The 19156-nt window shown below is 36.2% G+C and overlaps 1 protein-coding gene across 1 annotated transcript in view; it reads left to right on the plus strand.

Annotated features, from left to right (window-relative positions):
* DDX10 (DEAD-box helicase 10) overlaps positions 1-19156 on the plus strand; it is a 246428-nt gene that overhangs the window by 139929 nt on the left and 87343 nt on the right. Inside the window, exons 15-16 of the mRNA XM_068555721.1 lie at positions 351-512; positions 11256-11312. Of these exons, the coding sequence (XP_068411822.1) occupies positions 351-512; positions 11256-11312 (219 nt within the window). The remainder of the gene's footprint in view (positions 1-350; positions 513-11255; positions 11313-19156) is intronic.

Below are 19156 nucleotides of genomic sequence, written 5' to 3' on the forward strand. Positions count from 1 at the left end.
GGCTGCACTCTGGCCAGCCTGGGTACTGCCCTGTGCGGGTCATTTGGAGCTGAGTTGGTGGAGTACAGCATACTAAGAACACTGAAATGATGTTGAAGCAACTACCTTCGCCTCCAAATTATTTAATGAAAATTTCCTTTATTCCTGCTCTCATGAGTTATGGCAGCATTACTTTGTCCTGACTGGGAAAGTCTTTTCTGTGACTTGCTCACTTTTATTATAAAGCTTGTTAGAAAGTTTAAGAAATGTAGGTTGTAAGGCAGAAAGTATGTATCATTATGCAAAGGAAAGTGGTGTTCTGTTACTGTTCCTTGTCTCCTGCCGCATACTCACCTTTTTCCTCTCTGCAGTTGGTTCAGCAGTGGCCACAGGTGCAGAAGTCTGTCTCCAAGGATACTGAGGAAGAGGACGATGCTGGCGGTATCGACTTAGATAAAGCAAAGGAAAGGCTTCAAGAAGAGGACAAATTTGACAAAGAAGAATATAGGAAGAAAATTAAGGCAAAGCATCGGGTAAGCTTTCCATCTTGAATTAATACTGAGTGAAATTTAATATGTCCTACATATATGTATATGTTCATTAGATATTCTTTAGTAACCAAGTTACTTTATTGTTTTCTTTAACCTTATTTTTCTGTGGCTACTTTGTTGTTTTCTCTAGTCCTTCTTTTCCCTTCTGCTGGTGGAGTCTTTGTATATTAACTAGTTTCTGAGAATGTCACCTAAATCTGCTTTTGGTTGAGGTGACCCAAATTATAGTGATTTTTTTTTTCAAATAAAGTTTTAATTTGGAGATAACTGTAGTTGCACATGTAGTAGTTAGAAGTAACAGAGAGAGATCCTGTGTGCTCCATTTCTATAACTTTGTCATTTCAGGAATGTTATATAGATGAAACTGTGTAGTATGTAGCCTTTTAAGATTGGGTTTTTTCACTCAACACTCCATTCTTTCTGTTACTGAGTAGTGTTCCGTGGTGTGGATGAAGCACAGTTTGTTTCACGTTTCACCCATTTGAGCAACATAAGTGTTGTTTCCAGTTTCGACTTAATAGTTAAATTTCTTTCCATAAGCGATTACTTGGTAATAGATATTAGATTAAATTTACTATATTAAGAAAAAAAATAAGGAAACCTTGTGAGAGGGAGTGCTTCCACTTAGGCATATGCCCTATTGGCCTGAAACTTGGCAGTTTTCAATTATCATTGAAACAGAAAGGGTTACTCCATTCTGGTCACTCATGATATTACTGTCCTTTCACACTACTTAAAAGTGGACATTTCACTGGATAAATGAATCAGTTAATGAACTAAAGCAGATTTACATTTTTTAAGAAGTTTCTGCAGCATGCCCTTGAGACAATGAATGATCTCAGGGTAACACAGTATCATATGCAAGAATCACTGCTATAATGTTGGGCTGGCCAAAAAGGTCGTTCCAGTTTTTTCATAAGATGTTACAGAAGAACCAGAACAAACTCTTTGGCCAACCCAATATTAAGTTCTGTACCAAAAAATTTTAAGCCTTTGGATGTGGGCATTATTAACTGTATCCTGAGGAGGGTTCTCATAGTTTTTGACTCCTGTTTGACCTTGTTACTATTTAATAACCCAGTAAACTTTTTTTTTAATAGAGCAGCAATTCTCATTTCTTTAAGATTTGATACAGCTTCCCAGTAGCATTTAATAAATAAGAAAACGTAGATATTGAAGATAGCTTTCAAGGATGGAAACGAATGGTGGGAAAAACGTTCCAGAAATATGGAGAACAAATGAACCTGAAATATACTGGTTACAGTTTTTGGGTATTTATGTTATTGAGAGAACTAAACATCTCCTGTATTGCTGCTTTTAGTACAGTACTTTAAATGGAAATTTGGTGTTAATAATTTGTTACTAAAATTTTTTTTAAGTGTCAGCAGCTTGCCATGTTTCTGCTTATAGTCTTCTTAGAGTATGTATCCAACATAAGAACATTTTACCTTTAAATTGTAGCCAGCAGTAAAAGGAATATGGAGAATTTACATAAAATCAAGCCCCCCCACCCCCGCCACCTGCTTCCCCTTTCTTATCTTCCCTTTCACCCCTTTTCCCAATGTGTGGAAGTTACTACTGTATCCAGGTTGTAGAATATTTTTTCTGAAAAATTTAGGAACTTAATTTCAAATTGACTGTTGTATATTTATTACACAGTGTTTGTGTGCTAGGCTCTGCCTTAGGCAGTGAAGATGGAATATTTAAAATACATGGGTTCCTCTATCCTCAGGAAGATTATTATAGTTAAATCATAGTTAACTATGGGCATTCTGTCACTGCACAGAAGCTTTTTGTGCCCCAATTTTTTTACATTAAAATTTTTGAAATGAATAATATCTTTACATTTTTTCAAAATCAAGAGGGATAAAAAAGTTAACGTTGAGAAGTCTTGCTTCTGCCCATACCTGTCATTTTTATTCATCCCTCCACCCCAGAGGTAACTTTTTATTAATTATTAATGTATCCTTATAGTTTCTTTATGCAAAGACTAGTAAATAGAAATACATATTCTTGCTTTCTCCCTTTGTCACATGAAAGGTAGTATACTGTAGATTGTTCTATACTATTTCATTTTCACTTATTTTTGAGATTTTATGTAAATCATTTTCTTTCCTTTGTACCATTGTTAAAACATAGCATATGATTTTAAAACTATCACTGTGATTGTCTCACAGCAAGGTTGAACAGAGCAGTTTGGGGCTGACACAATTGTGAGAGAAATCACAAGAGCTTTCCATGCTACTGGTTTTGAACCAGTTCTCTATAACTAAAATAGGTATAAGGTCTTTTTAAAACAAGTCAAAGCTTGTTGTTTTATATAAAATAAGTATATACTACACAAGGTGGCCCATGGCATACTTTCTATATTGGAGGTTGAAAATATTATGTAGCCTAAAAAGAGCACAAAGAAGTAACCGGAATAGTCTTCTCTCTATTCAACTTTAATGTAAATGCTACCTGGCACAAATATGATTAGTTTCTTGGTATTTTCATCAGTAAAGTTATTATTTAAACACATATAAGTATTTGTGTATTAAATTAGTGAAAATTTCATGTTTTTGAGCACTTAGTATGTTTATTACAATAGCATACATAAGATACAATACAGGTGCTCAAATCAATTATTTACCAAGCTGCAATGCACCGGATTTCTACCTAGAAGGCATATGGAATATCTTTTTCAAATGGCAAGTTTTAACATTTGGCATAATGTTTGGTGGAAAGAGTGTTGTGCTATAACAAGTTGGAATACTTGCATTTGAGTTCTGAGTCTAGCATTACCTAGTCCATTTGGGATCACCAGTCACCAGTTCGGATTGCACTTTCCTATTCTGAAAAATGAGGGAGTGAGAATGGGGGTTAATACCAAGTGATCAGAGAGATCCGCTGGCTCTCTGTGTATAGGTAAGATGTGAGAATAAAATGATCCTTTCCTGTCTGAAAAATGGAATTTTAATTTGTCATTTTTCCCTGCTGACCAGTCGGGTTCCGTGCTTGATGATAAGGCTTCCTTCTTGTTCACTTATTTTTCCAATGGTTACTAAAATTTTACTTAAAAAGTAAATATATTCTTTTTTTAAAAAATTTATTTATTATTTATTTATTATCTATCCTTGGCTGTGTTGGGTCTTCGTTTCTGTGCGAGGGCCCTCCCTAGTTGCGGCAAGCGGGGGCCACTCTTCATCGCGATGCGCGGGCCTCTCACCATCGCGGCCTCTCTTGTTGTGGAGCGCAGGCTCAGCAGTTGTGGCTCACGGGCCCAGTTGCTCCGTGGCATGTGGGATCCTCCCAGACCAGGGCTCGAACCCGCGTCTCCTGCATTGGCAGGCAGATTCTCAACCACTGTGCCACCAGGGAAGCCCCAATATATTCTTTTTTTTTTTTTTTTTAATTTATTTTTATTTATTTATGGCTGTGTTGGGTCTTCGTTTCTGTGCGAGGGCTTTCTCCGGTTGTGGCAAGTGGGGGACACTCCTCATCGCATTGCGCGGGCCTCTCACCATCGCGGCCTCTCTTGTTGCGGAGCACAGGCTCTCGATGCGCAGGCTCAGTAATTGTGGCTCACGGGCCCAGCTGCTCCGCGGCATGTGGGATCTTCCGGGACCAGGGCTCGAACCCGTGTCCCCTGCATTGGCAGGCCGATTCTTAACCACTGTGCCACCAGGGGAGCCCCCCAATATATTCTTAATCCTGCACAGTTTATTTTATTTTAATTGCATTACCTGAACACATTATTGGTTTTAAAATCATATTTTTTTTCTTAACACAAAACTGTGAATGAGGAGTGTGCCTGAAAGACTTTTACGTATGAAAAGAAAACTCCATAAAATCTGTAACATAATTCTGTATTTGATACATATTATGACACATATTATATTTTTAAAAATATGTATCAATTTTAGAAGCTTTTTTGAGCTTAAAAATCTTTCAGCATGTTTAAAATAATTGTATTTCATGATTATATTTTTGGTTTAAGAGGATAAGCTAGTTAATATATAAGTTATATATAAGTGAATATATATAATCATTAGTCTTAATGACTCTGTTTGAAAGTAGTTGTTTGTTCTTGCTGTTTAAAATTAACAGCCTCACACCATAGCTTCTAATATGCACTCAGTCTTTGTACTGTAGGTCTCAGCTATTCATTTATTCCCACCTGTTTTTCCTCCGTGCTGTAACACCTGTCCTTGACTCATTTTTCATCTACCAAATTCTGAAATCTGTGTAATTTCTACTGTGACTCAAGTAAATATCTTTGTCCTAAAGATTTAGAAACTGAACTATAGAATTTTAACTAGTTTATAGCCAAAAAAAAAAAAAAGCAAAAGAAAAAATAAAGGCAGTACAGTTTATGACATCACTGGGAGTGGAACTCAGCTGCCCGCTTGCTGGAACTTAGCCACTCGCTCTGGGGACTTCAGGAGCCCTTGCATAACTGCTTTGGATCACCCAGTCCGTAGCTTTGTTTCTCTTCATGAGTCTTCATTGTAGTCATTAAGCATCATTTTCTTCTGAGACCATTCTGGTCTTTCTCTTTCCCTGGCAATTTATAAGTAACTATACTTAATTAGGCCTGTTACTGTTTTCTTTGCTAAACATCTTGAAACTATTTATCAGAAGTAAAATTATAGCAAAAGCTATATTTTTACATATAAAACCATTAGTAAATTACTAACTTGTAAAGGCGAGAGTGCTGCTTTTGCACGGAAACAGTGTGTTTTCTGGTAATTCAGTCAGAACTGTGAAAGATGGGCCATGGATCATATCATTGAAAGGTTTTTACTTAAATGGAATGAAAATCTGCTCTGTGGTGTATGTCATCATTCTTAGCTCTGAAAGATAGCTTGTGTTTACTGTGATAATATCTGCTGTAACAGCTGAGAGTGGAGAGAAGCAATTCATTTTGAGCTTCTCTTTCATTTCTTTGAAATTTGCTTTGAGTGCTTCATCCATTTTGGTTTGTATATTTAGGTGACATGTTCATAATGTGTCTCTGGACTGTTTGCAAAGTTGCTCTGGGTTCTACTTAACTACTAGCATGAATATTAGAACATTAAGAAAGAATTAAAGGGACTTTTTAGAAAATCTGTTTTGTTTTGTTGTTGTTTACACAGAATTGAGTTGGCATGGAGCCCAGGTATCTTAAACATAAATTTATTATGATAGTCAAGAAGGAGGGAAGCTGTAGTCAGGCATCTTAGGAATAATAATAACAAGTAGCAGTTAGTTAACTAGGCCCTGCACTAAGCATTTTTTATGTGTCGTATTATATGCTAACAATTAACTTCTGATATAAGTGGGTTAGCCTCATTTTATTGATGATAAAACTAAGACTTATAAGGGTCAAGTAATTTGTCCAAGGCCCCACAGCTTATAAAAGCTTACAAATAGTAGCCCTGGGACTCTTACCAAGGTCTTTGTTTCTCTACACACTGTTTTTAACTATGTAGCTGCTACCTATCTCATACCAATAGCCATTCTCTTACAACAGGATAACTCTGAAGCAATGAATCAAAAGGTAGAGGATGACAGCTGGAGACGAGGATTTTGAAGAAGGAATGACACATAATAGAAATTGTTCATGTTTCCAGAGCAAGGTCATTGGTCTAAAATAAATTTAGAATAAAATAAACATTGTGGTTAGTAGTTTAGTTTAGGACCACATACTAACATTACCTTTCCCTGAATGTTCATTGCATAGCTATATAGTTACTAGTACCATAATCCATTTTTAAGAAGGTATGGCCATTTAAGCGTCTAAGGCATTGTCAGAGACTGGTCTAGCTCATATGAGCTTATGAAATTTTGCTAATGTCAGAAATGTCATCATGGGGAGACTTGTATCCCATACTTAATTCTAAAATTCACTTTATGAATAAAGCTTATTTATGGGGGAGGAAAGGAGATTCTTTTCTTGTACAACTGTCCTACTACCTGTCCCCTTCCTACTACCATCACAACCGAATTTATTATAAAAAAGGAACCAGCCTATTACTATAGAACCTTTGCCTATAATTTAGAGATGTCTACCTGGGAGGTTTCTCTTCTTATTCTCATGAGCTTAGAGCATCGTGTGATAGTCAGTCCAACATCTGGGTATTTGGGCCTTTTTTCATATCCAGCATCCAAATGAGATAAATACTCAAGATTATATAGGTCTTATCCACTTTGTGGCAAGTCTTTGACCTGTTTATTATCTCTATTTTTATTGTTAAGTTCTTTGTTTTGTGGATTTTTAAAAAAAAGAACACCATATGTTGTTTGAGAGGTGGGGTGGTTGTTAGATTGATGGTCAGTAGCTGGAGAGGTTGAGGAGCAAGGGCAGAGTTTGGTGTTGATGGAATTCAGGGATCTGACAAGATTAGGTCATAGACTACAAAGATGAGGGGAAGCTTGGCTGTGTCTGTTTTGCCCATCCCTATATACCCAGACCCCACCACGGGACCTGGAACATAATAGCTCAGCAGATGGTTGAAGGAATTGATTAGTGAATCGGTGTTTCTATGTAAATTTGTTTTTCTCCCTGTCTTCATATCCTTACTGCAGTTGTTATACATTTATATATGGAAGCCCAATTTTTTATGTTGTTCAGATGAAACTCTGTAGAACAGGTAACAGATCAGAGAACCTTGTTGTGTTCTTCGTTCCCAGGAGGGATTTAGGCTTACTGGGATTTTGTTCTTGGAGGACAGGGGGTATCTTCAGGGCCAAAAATTCTTGTAATCATTCTTTGACTCACTTCTGTTGAGCCAATTTTCTTCCCTGAAAAAGAGGTTCCTGTAATACTGAAATGAGGATCGATGTCCCCTCCTTCTTTATGTGACAGCTGGGAACTCCATTCCTTACCAAACTGACACAGTTGCCTGAGGCTCATTCAGATAGGTTGTATGCTTCCACCACCTCCTGAAAAATATTGGTTTCCAAATCTACAGATTTCCAAGCACCATGGAATGAAAATGGTTTAAATACATAGTCCTGACATGTTGAAATTCATATTTCTGGAAGCTAAGGACCTGTAGTGTGTGAGAAGCCAAAAGACATATAGTAACATCTATAAAGAAGTATTTTGTACCTTGAAATGTAATTTTTCTGTTTTCTTTTGAATTTGATTTTTATTATTGAATTTCATGATCTTATACTTAATCATTTGTAGCATGGCAGAAATAAAGATAAAATTGTGCATTCTTTTTGTTGGCATAAAATACCTTTTGGTACCAATCCTAAAAAATGAAATAGGAAAAGAAAGGATTTAAAGCATTTAAACCACCTAAAATTAAGTGTGTGTGGGGGGGTGATTCGGTTACTGAACCTAATAAAATTCAATTGTATTTTTCCCCTAGTCATTGTAATTCAACCTTTTATTTTTATGTCTTGTCATTTATAGCATCTATGATTCACATACTCTTCTTTTAAGAAAAGAACCCTTTTCCTGCCTTAGCAAAAGAAGAAATTGTACTTTCTTCCCTATATCCGTTTCCCAAATTTTGGATTACCATAATTCTATTTCCTATTCTCCTGTTTAAAGACTAATGTTTACTCTTTCCTCTTTTCAGATAGAGTGCTAATATAGCTTTTTAAGATAAGAAAGAGAAGTTTTCTAATTTTCTTTTTGTTTCACCCAATATTGAAAGTTTGTTCTTTTTATTATACTTCATTTTCATGTCCTGGTCATGTTCATTTCATATTTTAAAGGTTTTGAATATCCCTCATCCACCTGAGACTTGTGGCAGAAATCTTAAAAGGAAAAATTATTCTACTTGCATGCACATGTGAACTCTGATAGCCAATTTAAATTTTGAAATTTAAAATATTCTTCATTGACTATCATGAGTCAGTAATGGTATTCAATAGTAGTAGAAATTTGTTAATATTTTTTTTCTGCTCTGATTAAAGTGGCTAGATGAAAAGCCCCAAAAGAGAGATTGCATTTACTTGTTTAGAGAGAGTTTGTCTGATGTGAACATATCGAGGTTATTCTTTGGAACTTTGAAGTGCCATTTTCAGATGCTCTAGTGTGTTGGGAGAAGGCCAGTTACTGAATAAGTACAACAACAATTTGTGTGACTGTTAAATGTGGTTAATTATGTTTTCTTATGGACAGGAAACAGGCAAAAATTAATTAAATAGTGTACATAAAATGCTATCAGGAAAAAAATGCTCTCAGGATGAAAGACCCATACGGTAACCGACCATTATTAATAATAAAAGGAAATGCAACATTTGGCTGAAACATGTTGTTAAGATAAAAACTATTCATCTAACAAAGCTGTGTAAACTTTCTCATGGAGGAGAGAAGAGGTATAGACGTGTGCTGGAGTTGAGGGAGTTGGGGGTGTTGACTCCATAGACCCAATTTTAGTCTCAGCTCTATCACACTGGCTGTGTGACATAAGGAAGGTTACTTCATCACTTTGATCTTCAATTTTTTCATCTATAAGATGGAAATGATAATACCTCAAAAGTTTTGTTACATAGAATTAAAAATATATGTGAAATGTTTAGCACACTGCTGATTCTTAATAATTCAGTGCTTCTACTGTTAGTAAGAAAATAACAATAGCAATAATGTGCTAATGAACAGATACATATGTATAAAAGTACAGTTTTATCACTCTCTAGTTATTTGACATTTTATGTAGCTGTAGTTTTAAAATTAGTTTAAGCAGTGCAACACTCAAAAGTCACTGTGATCTTTGTAGACTAACATAAAATACTGTTCTGCTTAATTTTACTTTCCATACATGAAAACTTTGTGTGGAAAATGAAACTAAATTGTGTATGTATGAAAGAGAGAAGAGAGAGAAAATTACAAATACATTCATCCACAAACTAAAGCCAGCTCTCAAACTAAGCATAATTATGGTCAGTGGTTTAAAATTTTTTTCTTTCATATTATTTTGCTACTTTCATTTATTTTGTAGTCTGCTAATACTCATAGAGAATCAGTAATTGGTGCCAACTTTTGTGAAAAATTTGGGTGCAGATGTTTACAAACTGCCATCCATTAACTTTGTCCCCCTCCCACAAATGAGGACACACTGAGATTATCTCACTTTAGTGGCAGAACAACTCTCATAAGCTGATTAGAGAACCAATTCATGTATAGTGTCTTAATAACTATTGCATTCATTGGCTGCTTGGTAAAATAATAGTAAGTTTATTTTTTTCTGTTGTAAGTCACACCTGTTAAATTCTCCAAATCCTGACTTTTAATTTTTTTTAGAATGTATCCAAAAAAGACACCAGACTTGGCACACGGAGACCCATGTTTGAGATAGGTCTCTCACTTACTAAGCTCTTTGACAATGAAAAGAATGTGTTTGACAACACGTTCTTAGTTTTGATTCCTTCATCTTTCCTTTTCTCCTGACCTTGATCCTGGAACTTCCAAATAATCTTTAGAATGTTTCTCTGTATAATTGCACATTGTTTAAGTTTTACATGCCCTTTTAGTTGTATGTTTTATTTGGAAGTCAAAGTAATCCATTTTCTCCAAAACTAGTGTAGAAAAAGAATAATAATCACAGAAAAGAATAATTTAACATTATGCATTATTTAGGGTATGACACGTGAACAGTTGCCATTTGAATTTGAATTTTCACTTAGAATTTAGCTTTCCTGCTGTGCAATCTGAAGCTATAAAAACTGAATCTATAAGTTCTCTGGGCTCCCCTCCTCTTTGCATTAATTAGTACTTAACCCCCTTTGAAACTTTTAACATTTATGTTCTCACTATTAAAAAGAAGTCTGTAAACGTAGATAGGGTGTTTAGTGTGGATTGTAGCAGTTTCTTGCCCTTCTCAAAGCTGTGAGCAATAGACCAGCCTCAGGTCTGTCTCTAGAGTATGTATTAGAATTGGTTCTTCAATCTGGAGAAAGCTATGTATGAAGCATAGTGATAATGATAGATTGTCCAGACTGAAAAAATTGTTAATTCTCATGTTAGTGGATATTTAATGTAAGAGTGAATCATGGTCACAGTTTCATATTACTTCATGAAAGAATTATTTGCTGTTTATTCACTTTTTACATTGATCTAGTAGTTCATTACATTTAAAATAGTTAGCTATGAATTCTGGATTGAGACTAGCCTCTATATTGTTTTACCACTTTATTTTTTGAAGAGGAAAGGAGGTGTTTTATTTAAAACAAAAGTTTTTTCAACTTTAGCTTCATTTTGTTGTTTTGAATTTTATTAATATACATATTTATTTTTCTTATTTTGAAAACATTAGTGCTGTATTTTCTGCCTGTTTTATGATCATTGGAAAACTAATGGGGAAATTATAAAACAATTCAGTAAAATAAGGTGCTTATAAGAATAATCTTCCATTGTTTTTGTTTTGAGAAAAATACTGCCACTTTTCTAAGAACCCCAAGGTTGAGGATTTCATATCCTTTATAAATTCTGCTTTTAGAGGAAAAGGGAAATAATCATTACTGCATTTCTTCCTTTTTATTTTAATAGCCAACACTGTGAACCAGTCATATGTCAGACATTGTGCTAATAAGCATTTATGTTATTTTATATAGTTCTTATACCAACTTTATGAAATGTGCGCTCCTGTTATCTACATGTTTAGATGAGAAAATGAGAGGTAGCGAATAAGTTGCCCAAAACTGCACAGCTAGTAAACGGTCAAACTGTAATTTGATTCCAGATCTGTTTGACACATACTTAATGATTATGAAAACTTACTAATTTTCCCCCTCTTCCTGTAGGAGAAAAGACTGAAAGAAAGGGAAGCCAGAAGAGAAGCCAGTAAGAAACAAGCAAAGGTAAGGGTTTATATTTTAATGAGAAGAATGTTTGTAACATTGAATGGAATTTAAATACTCTCTTTTCCATATGCAATTTATATTTATTTATACATCATGTCATTTGAATTGGATTTAAGTCCGTGTATGTGTATCATTTGCTTTCTCATATTCATTTGTTTCCTCTGTGGCGCAGGGTGAAAAATACATAAGATAATTTGTTTGTTGGGCTTTGCCCTCCTACCCTCACCATCTTTTTCCATTATGTTTTGTGTGTATTAAGTATAGGAGATGGTTGACTCTGTGGGCCAGGCCTGATAGGATTTTATTCTATGTCATCTTCAGATTAGAGAGACAGCCTGTGTGAACCCAACTTGCTAATAGATAACCCTGAAAGTATTGGTTGCTTCAACTCCTAGAACCTAGGGGAAAGCACTCTGTATCTCCCACCTTCACTGTATTCTGTAAACAGAAATTTTCAGCAAGTGTATATGTACAGTTTCTTTCAAATATACGTACAATTGTAAACACCATCATCCATGTGCAGCTAAAATTTTTATCTGGTGTGTTTGACACCAAGGAAGGTTCAGCTTCTGCATTCTGAGGACATTTAGTAGAAATGATTTCCTAGAACCAGGGCACAGAAATGTATGTCATTTCTCATGCTGTATCTCATTGTGCTATGCCTGACTAGCCATCATTTCTTCTTAGCAGTTAGCAAAGATCTGACTCCCTTGAGGAAAGCCGTAATGTTCTTTGTCATTTTTTTCCATGCTGACCATAGCACTTAGAGAGCAAGTCAGAGATGATAACTCATGCTGTAGTTCTGAAGTGGGAAGCAATTAATCTTCAGTGTAAGATGAAAAGACTGCTTATATTCAGTATTAAATATCACTTTGTCTTCAAAGGTACCCTAAAACGAGAGCTACAGTGTGTGCAGCCTAACTGCTAAATCAGGTGGTGGATTCTGTATTTGCTTTTAAAATGCAGATGTGAACTGTCATGGCATGGAAATGAGATCTCAGGGACTATAGTGGGAAAATTTTAAATTTAAGAAGGAAATCTTAACTTTAATGAAAGCAGTTGATATTTATGAATATTGTATGTTCAGCATAAAAATAAATCATTTTATTTTACTAAGAAGCTCTCATTTCTTTCTGCACATGAAATTTTAAAATGAAAGATACCAATACAGTCTGGAGCCAAAAGAAAACCCTGTATTTCCTTTGTGTGTATTTGTGCATATTTGTGTATATTACTAAATCTGGTTTATTTTTTATACTTGCTGATACTGTATGCTTTATCTTTTGTAGTGGTTTAAGCTGTAAGAAAGAAATTGCTCTCACCCTTGAGCCTGCCTCTTGTGCCTCTTCTTTTATTTCCCTATAAGTTGCTGTATGTATTTGGTTCTGATACTGTGCCAGCTGGGAAATGAAAAGCCGTAAAGGCCGTCAGAGTTAGGTTTTGCCACTGGGGTAGACCTCTAAAGTGAACTCCTCAAGCCAAGCCCATCCCTCCACTCCACACCCCTTCCCCTGTTTGTCATGTGTGTTTTGTTTCCTGATGTCTAAGAAAGGAGGAGGACTTCCTTGTCAAGAGGTTGTCTCATTTCTGTATAAGTGTTAAGGACTGTACCGGGAACAAAGAAAAGAACAGCTGACATGGCTTTGCTGCTCAGCCAGGAGCTTTCAGTAGACAGAGGCGGTGTTTTAGTATTGCTCTAAATAGTCGAGCTGCCTCCATTTCACAGCCCTGTGTGAGTGCTCAGAGACAGCAGCCCTCTTTTTTTTTTAATTAATTTTTATTGGAGTATAGTTGCTTTACAATGTTGTGTTAGTTTCTGCCGTACAGCAACATGAATCAGCTATAGATATACACACATTCCCTCTTTTTTGGATTTCCTCTTGTAAGAGTGATATTAGCAGAGAGATGAGAGGACAGGTTGTATCCAGGACTCGAATATTCCTCAGCACACCAAGGACTGACAGCAGTGACAGATTCAGGCTGACTCATGGAGACCAAGGAATTAGCTTGGGCTAACCTTTTTGCACCCAGCTTCTTTTCTCATGAAAGTGACAGAGGATGGAGGCTCTTACAGCTTTTCAGGTGCCCCTTTGGAAACAGACCCAGAAGATGTTGGAGGGACTCTGTAGAGAGGTGATGGCCCAGAGTTCTGTGATAGCTAAGAAGAAATATATGAGATGAATTTTCAGGTTTTCCAATTGTTTGTGTGTGTATGCACGCACAAGCTTTAAATTATGGATATGTCTTAGTTTTAGAGTAAAAGTCGTCTTCTCTTTAATATGTCTAAACATAGTCATTGTGTGACTTGAGGCTGTTGCCTTCTGAGGCCTTCTGGTCAGCTTCAATCCAGAGCATCCTTCAGTCTCTGAACCTATACCTAAAAGATACCTTAGTGGTGAAAGAAAGTGGTGTGTGCAGACTTACGATAGCACCGGAGGTGTTTTCTTACCCATTTATACCTATTTCAAGAAATCAATGCATAGAAACTGGAAGTTTGAGAAAGGGAGACTCGCAGAACAGTTTTCTACCTTGTTTTGTGCTTCATTTAGCAAACATCATGTTATAGGAGGAGGAACATAGAAGACACAGAGTATTGCTTTAAAAATTGGAAAAATGTGTTAGAATAAAAGTTGATAGTATTATCTTTATTTCCAAGAAAAGAGAAGGTTTAAAGATATTGTGAGTTCTCAATTTTATAAATGATGCTTGGTGGTTATCTCTTCCCAATACACAGTAAGTATTCCTAAGAAAAATTGCTTTGAAGTTGGAGTGCAGTAAAATAAAGTTGGAATGGACCTCTCAGAAAGCTGATGCAACTTTTTGTTGAAAGATAGATCTAAGATCTGCCTAGAATACATTATGTGCAGTGTCAGGAGTTGGAGAGAAATATGAAGTTGAAACTCCTAAGAAAGTTTTCAGGGTACCCAATGTCTAGTGATTTGAGAGAAAGAGGTCTTTGGGTATCAAAACTTTCCTTAGCATTGAAATATTTGAACTGCTAAAGAATATTTGACTTTTACCTTAGCTAATGGGATGTTGTGTGTTCTTCTAAGTTAGAAATTTTAAACTGAGATCTGAAAAAGTAGTTGTAGCAATGATGAATAGACCACATTACTTTTTGGATTCAGGGAGGTTACATAATCCTAGAAATACAGCTTTACCTCATTATCCAGCTAGATTTCCTCATGTTACTTTGATGGTCTCAAGTGCTTGTACCGACCTGTGGTGGCTGGAAGGATTTTACAGAAATGTAAAGAAATAAAGTATGTGGTTGGTAAAACTGAACACTGAGTATGAAGGAGCAAAGAGTAGGAAACAGCTCAGAGGCACTTAAACACCAGAAAGTTAAGCATTGCTTGGACTTTATATTACAGATGATGCTTACAGTTTTTATTTTTTAGGCATGGGGGAAATTATATGAAAATAATTAAAATGATGTATGTTTTGAGGTTGATGTTATGTAGCACTGTAAATTTTAACTTGATTTTCTCTTTCTGTTTTCTTTTATTGCTTTTTAAAATTTTAGTGACTCTGGAGCACTTTATTAATGTACTTCATGAATAGTAGTGTTAGGAGATAGTTTTAGGTAAAGTGGTTTTGGTTAGTTCTTTCACAATAAGAGTAGAAGAAGTTGTATAATTTTAGAACTTGAATATACCTGAGAGATGGTCTGGAGGTGTTTCCTAAAACTGGTTTATAATATCTTTTTCTCTGGCTAACAATAGTTTCATAAAGCAAAGCTAAATTTATTTATTTTGATATTATGTTCTTTCGAAATCTTTTTGAACTTTTCCTGGTCCATGAAATGTAAGAATGGAAATTCCAGCAGTTTTAAATAGTGCATTGAGTAGCCTAGGGGTTCTGCAGAGGTATACCACCCCCCCTCCCCATCCCCCCAGGATACAGGAGGGTTATTTGGGCAGGACTCCAGGCTCCCATTTTGTCTTCAATAAGAGTAGCCCCCTTTTTTTCTCTATGTATACTGAAGCTTCCAGGGAAACTTTTGTTTGAAATAATGGTTCTACTTAAATACATACATCCATTCATACTTGTTATTTTTAAAATACCCAAATAAAGTAAAGCTAAAAGCAAGTAAATGACTTAACATCGTCACTGGCTTCTCTGATGGCAGAACCGCTATGTGTACTCAGGCTCCCTGAATCCTCATTTCCTGTTATTCTTATTGCACCATGCAGTTTCTGTATGTTACTTTTTACCTCTTTTGTTTCTATTTTTTTTTCTTTAAAAAACAACCCTGATCTATGGTACATAGGCTAACAACTATTCATAGAAAATTACTCATAGCAAATACCTTGAGTAAGGAGAGAACGCCACACTAAGACTGGAAAGCAGTCTGTGTCTCGATTGCTGGGTGACCTCTTGATCTGAGCCAAAATATGTAACAAGAAGTATGTCTTACTACAGGCTTATCTGCTAAAGGATTATCTCTCCTTGTAGAGCTACAAATAGACATTGATAAATGTTGGTAATGGTCATTCACAACTTTTCTAGGTCGTCAGCCTTTGCGTTTATTCCCTTTTGGCAGTGCTTTATTGACTGACACCAAACTAGTATTTTTTAATTTGTGGGGAAATACCTCCTTATTCCATATATTTCATATAAACCTTCTACCCCTCCTCCCACCACCTTTTTTCTTTTTTGGCATTTTATAACATTGAAATATTTAACTGGTCTCTTCCTTTGTTCTTAATATGTTTAGGATTTCAAGGGCTCTAGAGGATTGTTTATTTCAAACCAAACAGCTTTTGATAAAATTAAAAACAAGATAATGGAAACGTAAGTTTGTTTATAGTCCCAATTCCCAGTGAAAGCAAAGGTGCTCCCTGGAAGTAAATTGCTCTCCCATTTGAAGGGTCCGAACTCTTCCAGGGCACCGATTGCTGCACTGATACAGTCACTTATTCAATGGTGTCCTAAATGAAGTCATTCAGTTTCTCTAAGCAAACTATTCAAATAATACCTTATTTTAGTGCTATAATAAGACCCATTAAGCTGTCCTTCTACTTCTTAAATAAAAAACATTGAGTCTTTTAGAAGGGGTGCTTCTTCTGTTTAATATCTACTTGAGTTAGCAATGAAAACCCAAGTAGCTTTTATTGTAATTCTAGTGTTGGTTTGGTTGCTTGGAGATTAATGTAGTGGTTTTTGAATTTTTTCCCCTCTCTTTCTTTCTTTGATGATAATGAAGAAGGGGATCACTAGGTTCGAACTTTTAACCACCTTGGGTTATTTAAGAGGTACTTCCAGTGTTCGCTGTAAGAGAATTGTCCTTTTCTAGTCATGAAGATTTAAAAGTTAACTACGGGAGAAGGAACGGTTCTGGTCATGCATATCATCCAGACGGTGAATACATGCTGTTCTTTTAAGACTCAGTTTATGGGTCTTTTATGAAGATTTTTCCAACCCTCTCAGATATAATATGGACTCCTGCTTTTGTAACTCTTACTTCAGCCTCCTTTATGAAGCATCTGGTGGTTTATAGCACTTATCTGGACACGTGTCTGTTTTTCCTGCTCAGCTCTGAGTCTTGTTGTTTGTATTCCCTATCACAGTGCTTGGTTCATAATAAGCACTTAGTAAATATTTGAATGAAGGAGGGGGTGAATGAGTGACTTAAAGGGATACAGAGCACAGACTGTAAAATTCTTTATAGTGGTAAAATATATCATCACATTTACTACTTTAACCGCTTTTCTGTGTACCGTTTGGCAGCGTTGATTACATTCACATTGCTGCGAACAGCCGCCACTACCATTTCCAGAGCACTGGCATCATCCTGGGCTGAAATTCTGTGCCCCTTAAACAGCAGCTCTCCATTCCCACCTCTCCCAAGAGTACAAGCTTTTAAAGAGGAAAGTCATATTCCTAATCATTCTTTAACAGGTGAGAAAGTGGAGGCCTTTAATGAATAGGTGATTCTTCCAGTGTCTTACAGTTAATTAATAGCAAAATAGGGCTGGACCCCAGGTCTGTGAGTGATTTGTGTGTGCATTTAAAAAAAAAAAATTATTTATTTATTTATTTATTTAATTTATTTATTTATGGCTGTGTTGGGTCTTCGTTTCTGTGCAAGGGCTTTCTCTAGTTGCGGCAAGCGGGGGCCACTCTTCATCGCGGTGTGTGGGCCTCTCACTGTCGCGGCCTCTCTCGTTGCGGAGCACAGGCTCCAGACGCACAGGCTCAGTAATTGTGGCTCACGGGCCTAGTTGCTCCGTGGCATGTGGGATCTTCCCAGACCAGGGCTCGAACCCGTGTCCCCTGCATTGGCAGGCAGATTCTCAACCACTGCGCCACCAGGGAAGCCCTGTGTGTGCTTTTCATTCTGCTTTAAACCCTCTCTATAACAATACAGTAAATACCAAAGAGCACTGAAAGCAGTTTAGAGTTTTGTTAGATTTATTTTATTTAAGGTGTCGCATTTTAAAATATAATAAAATGACGTTATTAATACTACTCTCAGTCACAATCTCAACACTTATTAAGGACTGTAACCCAGGTAACACTGAAAGTTTCCATAGCATCAATGTTAAACTTACCAAAAGATTTAAAAAACAGTATCCATTTTTTTTCCCCTCCAGAATAAATAGGAATTGTAATAATGACATTAGTTTGGAGTATAACTTTCATGGTCAGTGTAAAGCATAACAGTAACTAGTAGCTGCTATCATTCATTGACTTCCTACTCTGTTACAAATACGGTAATTAAAGGCTTCACATACATTATTTCTTTAATCCTCATAAACAGTGCTATGAGGTAACTGGTATTATCGCCATTTCCAAGATGAGGAAAGATTATGCAACTTCCCCAAGATCACAGAGCTAAGGATATGGCAAGCCCAGACTCAAATCTACTTTACTGAACTCTTTTTTTTTTTTTTTTTTTTAAATATTTATTTATTTATTTTGGCTGCACCGGGTCTTAGTTGTGACGTAGGATCTTCGTTGTGGCATGTGAACTCTTAGTTGTGGCATGTATGTGGGATCTAGTTCCCCGACCAGGGATCGAGCCTGGGCCCCCTGCATTGGGAGCGCGAAGTCTTACCCACTGGACCACGAGGGAAGTCCCTACTTTACTGGACTCTAAAAGAGCCTTGACCCATAAGCATAAGGCCATACTGTCCCCTCATTTCCAAGGCAGTCAAGAGTATTCACATTTGAGAGCCCTAAAAGCTAAAATAGAAGTTGCAAGTAAATACTTTCTTCTCCTGAAATTGCCCTTCTTATCCACAGTTAGTTCCCTGTTATAGTGGTTACTTTAAGAAACAGAACAGATAGTTGCATAACCATTGGCAGATATAGAGTATTGTTAATTTCCTGCTAGTTTCTATAAAACCTCACTGTAATCCCAGTCGTCAAGTTTTTTTCTTATGAATGAAATATTATGAAACAATTTACCATTATTTCCAGCCCATGGAGATCAGTTAAAATTGTCACATTCTCCTATATTTACTTTTACACAAACTTTCCCTCTGCCTAGAGTGTCCTATCTTCATTACTTCTTCCTCCTAGCACTATTTCCTTTTTGAAGCCTTTCCTCCCTTCTTCAGGAGATTTAGACATTTTTTCCTTTCTGCTCTACTCTACTTTTTGGACATTATTCTGTCATGATACTTAGTGACTGTCTCTCTTACCTCTAGACTGTAAACTCCTTGTGAGCAGCAAATGAGATTTTTCATAGCTGGCACATAGTAAATGCTCATAAATATTTATTGAACACATCAATGAAATGCAGGTATATTTATTCTTAAAGTTAACATTTACATGTTAATGCTTTGTCAGTTACAGGCTCCTTGAAATCCAGCAACTGGGCCCATGGAATA

This window comes from Eschrichtius robustus, chromosome 11 (assembly GCF_028021215.1).
Source record: "Eschrichtius robustus isolate mEscRob2 chromosome 11, mEscRob2.pri, whole genome shotgun sequence".
In the NCBI taxonomy this organism is placed as follows: Eukaryota; Metazoa; Chordata; class Mammalia; order Artiodactyla; family Eschrichtiidae; genus Eschrichtius; species Eschrichtius robustus.